The sequence below is a fragment of the Halteromyces radiatus genome (genome assembly GCF_025201355.1).
Source record: "Halteromyces radiatus strain CBS 162.75 chromosome Unknown BX664scaffold_2, whole genome shotgun sequence".
NCBI classification, from domain to species: domain Eukaryota; kingdom Fungi; phylum Mucoromycota; class Mucoromycetes; order Mucorales; family Cunninghamellaceae; genus Halteromyces; species Halteromyces radiatus.
In genome coordinates, this window is record NW_026251688.1 from 3,146,919 (window position 1) to 3,160,973 (window position 14,055).

At 34.2% G+C, this 14,055-nt stretch overlaps 5 protein-coding genes across 5 annotated transcripts; 1 reads left to right on the forward strand and 4 right to left on the reverse strand.

Moving 5' to 3' along the window:
- Nucleotides 1-421: 421 nt before the first annotated feature.
- On the reverse strand, nucleotides 422-2,160 carry BX664DRAFT_257877 (uncharacterized protein; the record flags this gene model as incomplete). Its single annotated transcript, XM_051540528.1, has 6 exons — nucleotides 422-503; nucleotides 591-897; nucleotides 1,005-1,199; nucleotides 1,392-1,638; nucleotides 1,715-1,762; nucleotides 1,891-2,160. Coding segments are annotated over 6 exons (1,149 nt in total), but the record flags the coding sequence as incomplete, so codon positions are not given.
- Nucleotides 2,161-3,038: 878 nt separating this feature from the next.
- Nucleotides 3,039-6,096, forward strand: BX664DRAFT_326130 (PRP1 splicing factor, N-terminal-domain-containing protein). Its single transcript, XM_051544161.1, has 4 exons — nucleotides 3,039-3,209; nucleotides 3,279-4,074; nucleotides 4,165-5,793; nucleotides 5,877-6,096. Exons 1-4 carry the CDS (start codon nucleotides 3,073-3,075, stop codon nucleotides 6,021-6,023), a joined length of 2,709 nt encoding a protein of 902 aa, XP_051403560.1. The 5' UTR covers nucleotides 3,039-3,072; the 3' UTR covers nucleotides 6,024-6,096.
- A 313-nt stretch (nucleotides 6,097-6,409) lies between these two features.
- BX664DRAFT_383632 (uncharacterized protein) lies at nucleotides 6,410-7,688 on the reverse strand (the record flags this gene model as incomplete). The annotated part of the gene is made up of 3 exons (XM_051549128.1): nucleotides 6,410-7,253; nucleotides 7,325-7,426; nucleotides 7,643-7,688. 3 exons carry the CDS (start codon nucleotides 7,686-7,688, stop codon nucleotides 6,547-6,549), a joined length of 855 nt encoding a protein of 284 aa, XP_051403561.1. The 3' UTR covers nucleotides 6,410-6,546.
- Nucleotides 7,689-7,790: 102 nt separating this feature from the next.
- On the reverse strand, nucleotides 7,791-9,445 carry BX664DRAFT_326133 (uncharacterized protein). The gene has a single exon (XM_051544162.1). The coding sequence runs from the start codon at nucleotides 9,273-9,275 to the stop codon at nucleotides 7,875-7,877; it is 1,401 nt and encodes a 466-aa protein (XP_051403562.1). The 5' UTR covers nucleotides 9,276-9,445; the 3' UTR covers nucleotides 7,791-7,874.
- A 943-nt stretch (nucleotides 9,446-10,388) lies between these two features.
- BX664DRAFT_326137 (uncharacterized protein) lies at nucleotides 10,389-13,149 on the reverse strand. The gene is made up of 3 exons (XM_051544163.1): nucleotides 11,932-13,149; nucleotides 11,022-11,846; nucleotides 10,389-10,934 (listed from the first exon to the last, which is right to left on the reverse strand). The coding sequence occupies exons 1-3, from the start codon at nucleotides 13,094-13,096 to the stop codon at nucleotides 10,537-10,539; spliced, it is 2,388 nt and encodes a 795-aa protein (XP_051403563.1). The 5' UTR covers nucleotides 13,097-13,149; the 3' UTR covers nucleotides 10,389-10,536.
- Between the last annotated feature and the right edge of the window lie 906 nt (nucleotides 13,150-14,055).

The window sequence follows — 14,055 nt, forward strand, 5'->3', positions numbered from 1 at the left end:
ATGCTGAAGATAAGCTACTATTGCAAATATCATTTGTTGGTGATAAATGAGAGGAATCTGTTGATGCACGGGGTGTTGGTGATGATCGTATTGAAGTGGGGATGGAGAAGCCTTCATCATCTAGTTTTTCATTTGTTGTAATTGGTGATAGAACTCGAGATTGCATTTTTCGTAAAACAAATAGAATCTGATCGTCTGTTCCTTTGGGGTTAAGCCATTTATCTTGTAATACATCGATGATGCTTCTGTTTCCATTCAAGACATGTTCTATACAATAATATAAAAATAGAATCAAAACAACAGGCTTTGCCAACTTTTTTGCATTTTTTTTTTTTTTTTTTTTTTTACCTTTTCCTTGCACTACCAGGGTCATGCCATATTTGTCCATCTTTTCATTCACAGCATTATAGGGGACACCTTGTTGAATATGAAACTTTTCCAACGCCAAACAAGTAAGTTCAGAAACTACTGTGTTACCAGGAATGGAGACAAGTTTTTCGATCCTATCCATACAGATTTGTCCAGGTAGAGATACCGATGATGTACAAGTGGAAAGCGAATGCCGTTTGAGACCAGGACGACGATAAAACTGCGAGAATCGTGATGGCGAGAAGGTTGTTGTTGTTGACGACTTTTTTGTCACTGTATTATAATAAGCAATCTTGATTCGAAGGTGACCATCTTGTTCATTGATCCGTTTGATACGTTTATGTAATAAAAACCGAATGACAGAGTTTTCACCAAAAGAGTCAGTGACATTTGTCTTACTTACACCTATGCGAGTTAGTTGAATCTTGGACCGAATGTGCGTCAAGGATGGCATAGGTGTAGTCAAATGAGTGTTTAAGGAGTGAAAGATAGCCAAAGGTTTATCTTGTGGAGCAAGAGCAATTTCATCTGTCGCGTTTCAAAGAAAAAAGAAAGAAGGAGAAAGAAAAAAAAAAAAGTTAAAAGTCTTGTATTTTTTTTTTTTTTTTTTTTTAGAAAATTTTAGATCCGCTTACCACCATCTATGACTTTCGCAGTGATATAATACTCAATACCTTCACACTGCTTTTGTTGATCATCAGCTAAATGATATCTATCCAAGGCCAAGTTTAAAAGTTGTTCAGCAGTTGTATTTTCTGTGACCAAAACAGAATAAAACGTGGCTTTGGCACTAATATTGCCAGCAAAAACACGGAGTACACTTAACTTTTCTGTTAAGGAGGAAGGAGTGTCTGATGAGATCAAAGGGGAAGAAGAGGAGGAAGAGGAAGGGGTAACATCAGAGAGATTGGTTTGGCTTGAATATTTGGATCGCGATAGTAACAACTGACGGAAACTGTTCCCTTTCATGGAGGAAGAAGAGGATTGTATTGTTCGATGTTGTACAAAATGTTGAGCAAGACCGATGGACAATGCATGATTGGATAATCGCGTTGATGATGAGGTGGTATCTGGATCAATGGTGGTAGATGCAAATGGATGGTCAATGTTACCTTGTGATTCTTGAAATGTTTCCGTGATCTGCGAGGAATCATCATCTAGGGTGACAATCATCGATTGAATGGATACGTTGGTTGCCATGGTCACTTTTTTATTAGTTGATTTTCTGCGATGTATGTATTCATTGACTGATGAAGGTATGAAAATGACCTAACAAAAAAAAAAAAAAAGATGATGCATCTACAAGTCAATATCAAAAGGGAGTGCTTTTTTTTTAATCACCTACTTCTGTATTACGATATTTATTGAACCGAGCGAGTCGTTCAAAAGGAGTCTAAACAGAAAAAAAAAAAAAAAAGTTAGTTAGTTGGCATGATTTCATCCTAAAAAGGCGATTTATGGAAATGGGGAAAAAGACGCTTTATAGTGTTGTCATTGAAACAATGCAAATCATCATATTACCTCTATATTTTCAGCTGGAATGTAACCAATGTCGGATGTTTTCACTATTTTGACTAGCCACCAGTAAGAGTTATTGTCATCCAATAAGATCAATTTATCACCTCGCATTACAGATACTTGTCCTTCCACTGTAGCAATAAATATATGTAAAGCATATACAACATTGTAATCAATATTATCATCTATGAGGTTACTAGTAGATGAAGCGCAAGACACCGTATCATCATTGGATTCATCATAGTTTGATCTAGTAACATAATCCTCCTCCATCTTTCGAATGGTATGATCATACATCATATAAGGATGAATAGATGAAAGTGGTATATGTTGTGCTCGATAAGGATTGATTGATTCGAATGGCATCAGTGATGATGATGATTTATGATGATGATTTATGATGATGATGATAATGATGGTGGTGGTCGTGGCTGTTGTGGCGTGTAGTTATTGATGATGATGGTAATTGCCGTGTTATGAACTTTACAATAGAAAAAAAAAAGTCGAGCGCAAAAAAAGAGAGAATAGAAACAATCACAGTCTCCTTTTTTTTTAAAAAAAAAAGTAAAATAAAATAAGTGATTTACTTTTCAACCAATGGAAAATTATAGTACAGTAAAAGAGATTAAGTTGTGAAAACAGATAAAAAAAAATCCAGAAAGAAAAGAAGGGGGAGGATCAACCAAGAAAAACGAAAGGGGAACTTTTTTTTTTTTTTAAAAAAAAAACAAGGATAAAAAAAAAAGGGGAAAAAAAGTCAAATAAAGTGTCTTTATGTAGTTTCTTATACACAAGATAATGTACCATGTGTCTCGGAAGTGCATGAAAACATACGTGTGTGTAACTAGGTAGAATATTTTGAATGCCGTTCATAATCATCCTTCTCTTTTTTAGGGCAATCACGAAAATAACAATAACAATAAACATCTGTTATTTCTTTTTAGCAAAAAAAAAAAAAAAATCGATTTTATATTTTCTAATCTGATATCCATTTTTGATCCTTTATAATATTTAATAAGACAACGGAATTTGAAATTTTACCTATTAGGATTTTTTTTTTCTTTTTTGTTGTTGTTGTTTCTCTGAATTTTTTTAAATTTTCAGCTGCGACAAAGGTTTTTTCTTTTATCTTCTTCTCCATTCTTTTTTTTTTTTTTTTTTTTTTGAATTGACAAAAATCAAATCATGTTTGGTGTTACCAAAGACTTTATTGGTAAACCAGCTCCTCCCAATTATGTTGCTGGTTTAGGACGTGGAGCTACAGGTTTTACTACACGATCTGATATTGGACCTGCAAGGGAAGCATCTGCTGATTTCCCAGTGTAAGTAATATATATTTTTATATTTTAAAGACTTTATTCATTTATTCTTTTTTTTTTAATTATATATAGAGGTGATGTCAAAGCCAAAACGGAAGGTGAAGACGACGAAGAACAATATCAAGATCCTGATAATGAAGTAGGACTCTTTTCCGCTGCACCATATGAAGAAGATGACGAAGAAGCTGACCGTGTATGGGATATGATTGATGCTCGTATGGATGAACGACGAAAAGCACGACGTGAAGCAAGGGAAAAAGAAGAACTAGCCAAATTCAGACAAGAACGACCCAAGATCTCACAACAATTTTCTGATTTGAAACGACAACTTAGTTCTTTGGATGAAGAAGAATGGGCTTCTATTCCTGAAGTGGGTGATTTGGTAGGCAAGAGTCGAAAGAAAAGCAAAATACCTGAACGGTTTACTCCATTACCAGATACTGTTTTGGCTGCCGCTCGCGATCAAGCACAACATAATACGACAACAACCATTCAAGACGATAATAGTGGAATGCTCACGGATTTCAAGGAAATTGGTCAAGCTCGTGACAAGGTTTTAGGTTTGAAACTAGATCAAGCATCTTCTGATTCAACTTCTGGTCAAACAACTATTGATCCCAAAGGCTACCTTACTGATCTCAACAGTGTGGCTTTGAAGACTGCGACGGAAATTGGTGATATTAAGAAAGCTCGTTTATTACTTAGTTCTGTCATCACAACTAATCCAAAACATGCTCCTGGTTGGATTGCTGCTGCTCGTTTAGAAGAAGCTGCTGGACGTCCTGTACATGCTCGAACTACCATTGCAAAAGGTTGTATCCAATGTCCAAAGAATGAAGATGTGTGGTTGGAATCTGCTCGTTTAAATGTAAGTTAATAATTGTCATAAAAAAAAAATAAAAAAAAAAAAAAAAAAAAAAAAGCTCACAATTATTATTATTATTATTATTATTATTAGACTGTTGAAAATGCGAAAATTATATTGGCTGATGCTGTTCGATCTATACCACAATCTGTTAAAATCTGGTTGAGGGCAGTGAATCTGGAAACAGACAACAAAAATAAGAAGAAAGTACTACGACGTGCTCTTGAATTTATACCCAATTCAGTCAAATTATGGCGGACAGCAATCAATATGGAGGATAATCCGGAAGATGCTAAAGTATTACTCTCTCGTGCAGTTGAACTGGTACCTTTAAGTGTGGAATTATGGTTGGCTTTAGCTAGACTGGAAACTTACAACAATGCAAAACGTGTACTAAACAAGGCTCTTGCTACTATTCCAACAAGTCATGAAATCTGGATTGCTGCTGCTCGATTACAAGAAGAACAAGGTGAAAAAGAAATGGTGGAAAAGATCATCATTGCAGCGGTCAAGAAACTTTCCAAAGTGGGTGCTGTGATGACTAGGGAACAATGGTTGAAAGAAGCAGAAAAGGCAGAATCAAACGGATCAGTCTTGACATGCCAAGCCATTGTGAAGGTAACCATTGGATTAGGTCTAGATGAAGAAGATGAAGAGGATTTAGAAAGTATTTGGATGGATGATGCTGAAGCTTGCACAAATCATGGATCTATTGAAACAGCTCGTGCTATCTATGCTCATGCTCTCAAAACATTCCCTGGACATAAATCAATTTGGCAACAAGCTGCATTTTTGGAAAAGAACCATGGATCCCCTGAAAGTTTGGAAGAACTACTCAAACGTGCTGTCAAATACTGCCCTCAAGCTGAAGTACTATGGTTGATGGGTGCCAAAGAAAGATGGATGGCTGGTGACGTTGATGGTGCACGTATGATTTTGAAGGAAGCTTTCGAAGCGAATCCAAATAGTGAACAAATCTGGTTGGCTGCCGTCAAAGTAGAAAGTGAAAATCAAGAATACGACAGAGCACGACGTCTTTTGGAAAATGCACGAAAACAATCTGGTACGGAACGTGTATGGATGAAATCTGTTATGTTGGAACGGCAAATGGGTGATTATTCTCAATGTATGGCATTATTAGAACAAGGACTGGCACTTTATCCTACATTTGATAAGTTATGGATGATCAAGGGTCAAGTAGAAAACACTGATCTAGGCAACACAACAGCAGCAAGAGAAACATACAACAAGGCAGTCAAACATTGTCCTAAAAGTGTACCTTTATGGATTCAACTGGCTCAACTGGAAGAAAAGATGGATATGGTAACAAAGGCTCGGAACACATTGGAAAAAGCACGTTTTACGAATCCCAAGGTACCGGAATTATGGGTGGAGGCTATTAGAATTGAAAATCGGGCAAATAATCCAGCAGCAGCAAAAGTGGTGGCAGCAAAAGCATTACAAGAATGTCCTTCTTCTGGTAGTGTTTGGACGGAAGCTATCTTTATGGAACCTCGACCACAACGTAAAGCACGTAGTGTTGATGCTCTTAAAAAATGTGAACATGATCCCATTATTGTCATCACGGTGGCTCGTTTGTTTTGGAATGACCGGAAAATTGAAAAGGCTAGAAATTGGTTCCAAAAAGCTGTTCAAATTGATCCTGATCAAGGAGATTCTTTTGCCTGGTGGTACAAGTTTGAATTACAGCATGGTGTAGAGGTAAAAAAAAAAAAAAAAAAAAAAAAAAAAAAAAAAAAAGCATATAATTGATTAATTGATTTTTCGTTTTGGATTATTTCTAGGAACAACAAGAGTTAGTGATTAAACGATGTGTACAGGCTGAACCTCATCATGGTGAACATTGGCAAGCAATCTCAAAGGATATCAAGAATATTGGCAAGAAAACTGATGAATTATTGAAACTATGCGCAGCTTCATTAGATTCATGAATATATATCTTTTTAGTTAGACATTGTTTAAATCAATCATCAAATAAAAATAGGTTATTTTTGAATTATTTGACATTATCTTTATTGTTTTTTTTGATATACTATATATGGAAAATGCGGTAGTCTTTATCTATTGTTTTTTTTTTCTTTTTAAAAAAAAAAAAAAAAAGAAAAGTTACTTTTTATCGTAGTGTCATCACCACAAAAAGGTCACTGTCGTCAGGCAGAAAAGAATAGAATGATATTGAGCACATCAAAAAAGAAAAACAACAAATCAAATTGAATAATCAATGGATTGTTTTTTTTTTTTTATTATTATTTTGATCCAATCAATAGAAGTAAAAGAAACATCAATAGGTAGAATACAAAAAAAAAAAAAAAAAAAAGGATATCATAATGTGTAACAATGATTGAAGGAAGGGTCAAAGCGTATGCAGAACAAAAAAAGAAATGAGGAGGTGGTAGGGAGGTGGAGAAAAAAAAAAGTGAGGAGGATGTGGAGGAAAAAAAAAAAACTAGCTAATCAATCACCACGATAAGGAGGAGGATCTAAAGGACGAGTATCCAAGGGTACATAGGTACCATCATCACGAGGTTGTAAAAAGCGAGTCATCCGTTGAGGTAAAATAGACCACCAAGGTCGGCGACAATGTTGTTGATGCCAAATTTCTTCATCAGATAACGAGTGATTTGTTTGAGTTGGATCACGATTTTGCCATTTTTCAATCAAACAAGAGACCCCAGAGACTAATTTGCCAGCTTGATGACGACCTACTAAGAAACAGAGCGCCAGCGTCCCCGTCACTACCACAGCCGCCACGGCCTCTTTCCAATATTTCCCCATAGTAAACGGTCGAATGGTCCCTCCATAATAAAATGATGGAATATCTTGTCGCATACCACATTGAGAGGTGTTCTTATCACAATATCCAGGATAGTATTCTAATCCAACTGCACATTCCATATTATACTTGCAAGTCGAGCCCATCCCATGCTTTGGCTGGCAGGTTTTCGTTTGTTTATCACAGTAAGACAGTCGACTACAGTTACCCATCATATCCAAATCATCTAATGTCATGGCTTGTGGTCCTCGAAAATCGACATATGATTCTAAATCTGAACTACGTGGAATCAAATGACATGGTTCTCCGGTATCGTTGTGTCGTATATAAGGTCGATAGTTGAAGGTCTCTACATAATTCACACTCATTTCAAATCCTTCATATTCACCTATATTATATATATTAAAACAGTTAGTTTCACTCGACAAAAAAATAAAGAAATATAATGAATAAACTTACGAGCATTTTTACAGACCAATCCTTCAACGGTAGCAAAACAAGTATGTAAAGGATACAATGGACAATCTGCAGGATCCCGACAATGGGTTTCACCAACTACTACTGTTATCCATAGACACAATAAAAAGGAAAAAAGTAATCGTGAGGAAAATGGTAATCGTATCATGTATGTAAAGAGATGAAAATATTTCTATATGTACAAAAAGAAAAAAAAAAAGGTATGGGAAGGAATACAGAAAAAAAAAAAAAAAGAAAAAGAAAAAAAAAGAAAAAGAAAAGTTTATTGGCAAATAATAAAAAAAAAAAAGTCAGTTTCACCATTTTTTTCAGACTGATCGTTTCCAAAATAGGGAATAGGAGCCATGCTATTGGTCAAAAGCCCAAAAAGAAAAATGACGTGCTTGAGCAAACCAATTTATATATATAAAAAAAAAAAGCCCAATAATCTGTCAATTGTAATCAGGACAAAATGACTATAAAAATGTTTTTATTAAAATTATTATTAACAAAAGAATCAAAAAAAAAAAGTTCAATAACTATTCTATTAATTCTATGATCGAGATAATCGTGGTGTAGAAGTATTATGTTGTTGTAAAGGAGCTGTAGAAGAGGAGACATCATAATTGACGACACTAGCGGTGCTGCTATAACTTGGAGTATATTTGCCAATGATCTTCTTGATAGCCGGACCAAGAGTAGACCATAAGAATACCTTGACATCCTTTTCGATATTGCGTGGTTTTGGTGCAGGGAATCCCATGATCAATCTAAAAAAATCAACACTTTCTGGTCTAGTTTTAGCTGCTGTCAGGGGTCGTAATGCTTCCAGGTTGCGACGGATTCTATTCTTTTCTTCCACTGTGAATTCCACACCGATCAAACCTTCAATCAATTGTATACAATCCACTGATGTGATAAAATAATCATTTCGCTCTTGCCAAAAGATACATGATACCACCAAATTGTCTTTGTAATTGTATAATGATGATGTTGTTGGTGATGACCCTGTTACCTCCATGTCACCATGTTGTTGTTGTTGTTGTTGTTGTGTACGTTGTGCTCGATAGCTTTCTTCATCTAAAATTTCAAATCCACAATCGATCTGTTGAGTATTTGGTTGTTGTTGTCTCCAGAATCTTAATACACGTCGTCTCATTTCCCATTCCTTTTGTGTCCAGTTCCTTGTTGCATCCATCAAATCGTTGTGAATATTTAATTGAGGCCTACTGACCAGACCAGCAAATGGATGACCTACTTGATGAATATCTGTAACGTTGCTAGGTACTGATGTACTTTTTGCTAGTGGCATCGGTGGTGGTTGACCTTGTAATCGCTTTTGTTGTAAAGGAGGCGTCAAAGGAGCTGCAGTACTTGGTTGTTGACCTATATTATAAGATGGTTGTCCACTATAAGCATAAGATGGTGGTTGTTCTGGATGATAAAAACTAGTAGAGCCATATATTGTTGACGAGGTACTTGGTTGTTGCATATACGTATCTGTCGTAGCTGGATAAGATGGGTATCCCATTGTACCATATGTTCCACTTGCATAATTCTGGTTACTATTGTTGTAATAAGTGGTAGATTGTTGTGAAGTAGGAAAAGGAGTTGAATAGGATCGTGGCATAAGTTGAGGTTGGTTAAAATTCAAGCTGGTAGAGCTAGCTTGCTGTTGCTGCTGCCGTTGCTGCTGCTGCTGTTGTTGTTGTTGTTGTTGTTGTTGTTGTTGTTGTAGTGTAGTCGTTCTAGATGGCGGAATGGTACTTTGAAGCATGACATTATAGGAAGTTTGTACGTCTTCTGCGGTTTGTGGTTTATGCATTTCAGGCATTGATACAGCTTTTGGTAATCCTTGTGAGGTTGGAGATGACAACCTTCCAAATGATGGTAGAGTAGTTGTTGGACTAGAAGAAGATACTTGAGAGCCATCGTATGGAGAAAGAAGGTTCATAAGTTCTCCTTGACCAAATTCCACAGTAGGAGTAATGTAATCTATGTTTATTCATTTGTTTTATGAGAAATAATAAAAAAAAAAAAAGTGAAAGAAAAGAATAACAAATGTCGGAGAGAGAAATACAATGAAATAATTTTTTTTTCTTTTTTTTTTTTTTTTTTTTTTTTTTTTACCTGATGAAGTAGTATGAGTTTTCTTTGCATAAACGTTATCATGGAGATCATATAAAGGAATATCTTCAGCTGTTCTTTCTATATATATATATGTATATATGTAAATATGTTGATTATAAATATATAAAAGAACTTACTAGTTGCAGAATGATATGTAAATGTACCAACAGGCCAATGATCCACAACATGATGTTTTGCAGGATCATAAGCACAGACGGAGACTGAAATAGTATTTTCTTTTACTGTTGTTGATGGTTGTATATCTTCCAAACGAGGTACTTTAGCAATCAAAGTAATCCATTTAGTAAAATCTTTTTCTTCATATTGTTCATTTGTTTCTAAAATAAGTTGATTGAAAACTAATTTCATAGGTAATTTTGTATCTTGTTGTTGCATTAATACGACTGTTATTGTATCACCAGCATGTCCTTCGTGTGGAGTCCAATCCATGACTTTTGGTCTTATACATGATTGTTCTGTTTTTGGAGATAATTTTTTAGTATCCAAGATATCAGGATCCATTGATGAAGGAAATGCCTTGTCATCGATCAAATCCATAAAAGTAGAAGTACCTTCCATGATCTTTTCAGGTGGCGAAGGTGGTTGATTGGTTAGATCCATTTACTGTATTTCACAACAAGGTTTAAAGGGTATCAATGAATTAATTAATTAAAAAACAAAAAAAAAAAAAAATGAAAAGGAAAAAGGAAAAGATATCTTATCGTATGTTCTTTTTCCCGTTATCGGTCCTTAGCACATTTGTATTTTCCTGAAACAACTTTACAAATCGCCCGATTTTCCTTTTTTGGTGGTTTTCTGTTAATTTTCCTAGGTACAACTACTCTATTTGCTGATGTTTATTGACTATTGAATTAAATGGATCCTCATTATTATCAGTTATTACAGTAATAAACAAATACAAAACTTCACAAATATGTTTTTTTAAAATAAGATAGCATAATTTTTTATTTTTTCAAAATAGTATTAAAAAAGGGGGAAGAATAAGTAAATGGTATTCAAAAAAAAAAAAAGATATGATATTGTCGAATAATAGGGTAAAATAATAATAACAGTAATAAAGTCTATCAAGGAATTGTCAATAATGAGGTAGAGGTGCATGAGGAAGGGTATAAATTTATATCCAAAGCTGATCCATGGTAATCTGTATCAAAAGTCTTTACTGTAGGTAAAATACGATCAATTCTATCTTCCATATCATGTGCATTCTGTCCTCGAATCATCCATTTCTTGTTGTCAATAATTGTTGTATTTCCAATATGTACCAATCCTGATGTTCGTGGTGGAAGATGTGCCATAATATCATTGGGATGCATAATCCTTGTTGTATCGATATTTTGCCTTGATAACAGTTCTTCTAATCCAGTGTTACCTATTCGTGGAGGATGTACACCACAATAAGATACTTTTCGATTTGATAATAGTCCTGTAGATACTAATGATAATGCACATAATGATGCTACAGCTATCAACAACGTATAGTATTAATAATAATAAAAAAAAAAAAAAAGGTGAGCATTTTTCCTCCAATTTTTCATATATTTCGATTTACCTGCACCTAATCCATGACCAATCATCACAACATGATAATGCTGAGGAGTAGACTTGCACGTTCGCATCAATAAAGTGGCCACATCCAGTTCACATCGTCGCCATGAAGTAAGAGCTCCATTCAAAACAAAAGGTATAGATGATGATGATGATGATTCTGATGATGGTGTTGATGATACTGGTGGTAGTGGTGATACAGGTGGTGGTGATGGTGATAATGATGGTTCTATATCTGATGTTGTATTCTTTTTCCGTAAGAGTGTTCTACGTCGGTTTGTTTTCTTTTTCCGTTGCTCTTCTTCAAGTGAAGAAAGAAGTTGACCTTTTTGATCTAATGATTGTGATTGTGTATTGATTTCATCCTTGTTGTCATCCTCTTCTTCATACCAAGGGACTGGAATAAAAAACGAAGTGTCCAGATCAATAGTTCCTCCAGATTTGGCTAAGGGAAGATCAGGGAAGATTACCAAAATTTCTTGATGTTCGTGGTCGATTGCTATGAAGCCTTTCCGTTCAAAAGTATACAAGTTGATATCATCGGTATTGGATTTCTGAAAAGGAATAGAGAATGATCCAGTGGTGGCGCCTGATGTACTTGTTGAATCTGTACAAGATAATCGTTCAATAGATCCATGTTGAGTGCCATTCGTAGTTGTCTGTTGTTGCCTTTTTGGAAAAGTATTGAATAATGGTGAGATATCGCGCTGTTTTGTCGTTGAATTGGTGGTTGGTGATTGCGAATGAGGACGTGTCTCATGATATAGATGGGTTGATTCGCTTGAATTATTAACGATAGGTTGAAAATATACAATTGTAAATGTTGGTTCTATTATATACAAAGAATATTAATCAGTTCTCTTTTCATCCTTCATTTTTATTAGTGTTATTATTATTGTTATTTTATCAAATACCTAATAATTGATTTGCGTCTACAGATACAGAGAATCCGGATGTTGTATATGTCAAAGTTTCAAAACCTGGGGTATGTCCACATCTTGAGCAGAAAAGTTCGAATTGACCTTGATTATTTTCATGTTGTTGTTCCAAATTTGTTGTTGTATGCTGAGCTTCTGGAGAGAACGTAGAATCATGTTTTGAATCATTCTTTATTTGATATATGGGTATCGCGATAAGATCATGTGCTGTCATAGTGAGTAAATGAATGTATCTTGTAAATCGTTTTGAATCATTTGGAAGTAAATCAGTAAATGGTGATGCTGTTGTTGCTATTTTTGTAGTCTCTTTTTTTTCTTGCTGATAGTCAGTTGTTGTAAACATTGGAGGTAAAGGCTTGGTCATGGGAATATAAGCAGCTGCTTGTAATAAGAGAGCTTTTGGTATCATAAACAAATAAATATCGTTCATAGGATGATAGTGTTTACTGTTTCCAAGATGGACAAATCGGGTGAGCCTACGAGTCAATGCTGTTGAAGAAGTATAGCGGGCATTGTGTACGGCTAATATCGGACTTGTAGTGAAAATAAAAGGGTATAGACCTAAAGAGGGTGTTGATAAGGAAGAGCCACAAGAAGGAGGAGCAGAGGTAGAATGTCTATATTGTTGAGCAGAAAGAGTAGAGTTGGCCTTGGAATAACAATTCTTTAAAAAAGTATCGACATATTGTTCTTCATGTAATTGTGAGATCAACCAAGAATAACGTTCCAAAGAAAGCCATAATACTTGTGTTTGGTTTGATATTGAATCAGCTCCAAGAGCAAGAAAAGACCTAGTAGGATCATAATGGACAAAAGCACGTGCATTATAAGTATGTGCTGGTGGTAGATACGTATTGGAGGTAGTACGTTGTGTATCATACGCAGCATTCGGTGTAAATAAAGTAGTTGAAGAATGAAGAGTTGTGGCAGGTTGAGTATCTTGTTGTATATTAATAACAGCAGTCAAAGTCATTGCTATTCCTTCCTTTGTAAAATTTAATGGTTGTTGATTGTTTTCATTGTTTGACTGACGTATCCACCAATGTCGTACACCTTTGAATGGTTTAAAAAGGCGAGGTGAAGGAGAAGAATAAGATGGTTCAGTTGGAGGTGCAATGAGTAATGGTTTTCTTCCTGTCATTTATTTAGATAATGAAGAATAAAATAAAATAAAAAAAAAAATAAAATAAAATAAAAGGAAAATAGAGAAAGAAAAGAAAGACAAAAAAAAAAAAAATAAGATAACTAATTTCTATTTTATAATAATAATAATAATAATAATAATAATAAGAAAAAAGAAAAGAAAACACTGAGAATTTTTAAAATTCAGCGTTCCTGGAACGAAAAAGTAAAAAAGTAAAATAAAGTGTAGTATTTTTTTTGATCAAATCATTGATATCTCTCTCTCCATGATTGTTTGAAAAATAGTATCATTTTTATTATTATTATAAAATCTCTTGACTTCAAACAAAGAAAATTGAAACGTGATTAAAGGTAGGAGAAAGTAAAAATCATGTAAGACAAACAACTTACCATTCTTGTAAACTGAAAACAATCGGGCCCATTGTTGAATTTATAGTTTGTTTTTTTTTATATATATATATTTTTAGATCAACCCCGATTTTTACCATGATTACCCTCATCTTTCTCTTTTTTTTTTTTTTGTATACAGAAAAAAACAACAAAATAGTTATTTCTTTCTCTACTTCATGCATATTGGGACAACGTGTCATCTATTATCAAATGCAGGGTTATATTCTTGTCATAAAGAAAAGAAAGAAAGAAAGAAAGAAAGAAAGAAAGAAATCAGGTTTTTTTACTAATTGAATCAAATATGTCAATATGAACGAAAACATGACAAACCTCCTTTTTTTTTTTTTTTTTTTTTTACTTGAAGATCCTGTTTCTTAGTTGTCTCTTTTGATTTTAATGTTGTATTGAACTTTTTGAAAAGAAAACAAGAAATATATTATTTTCAAATCATGATCAGGTCTTATTTTTTTTATTATTATTGAGAAATAAAAAATCATATCATTTTTATTTTCTTTATGCTTTAATATGAATAATGAATAAATCATCCTTTTCATTATTATTATTAAA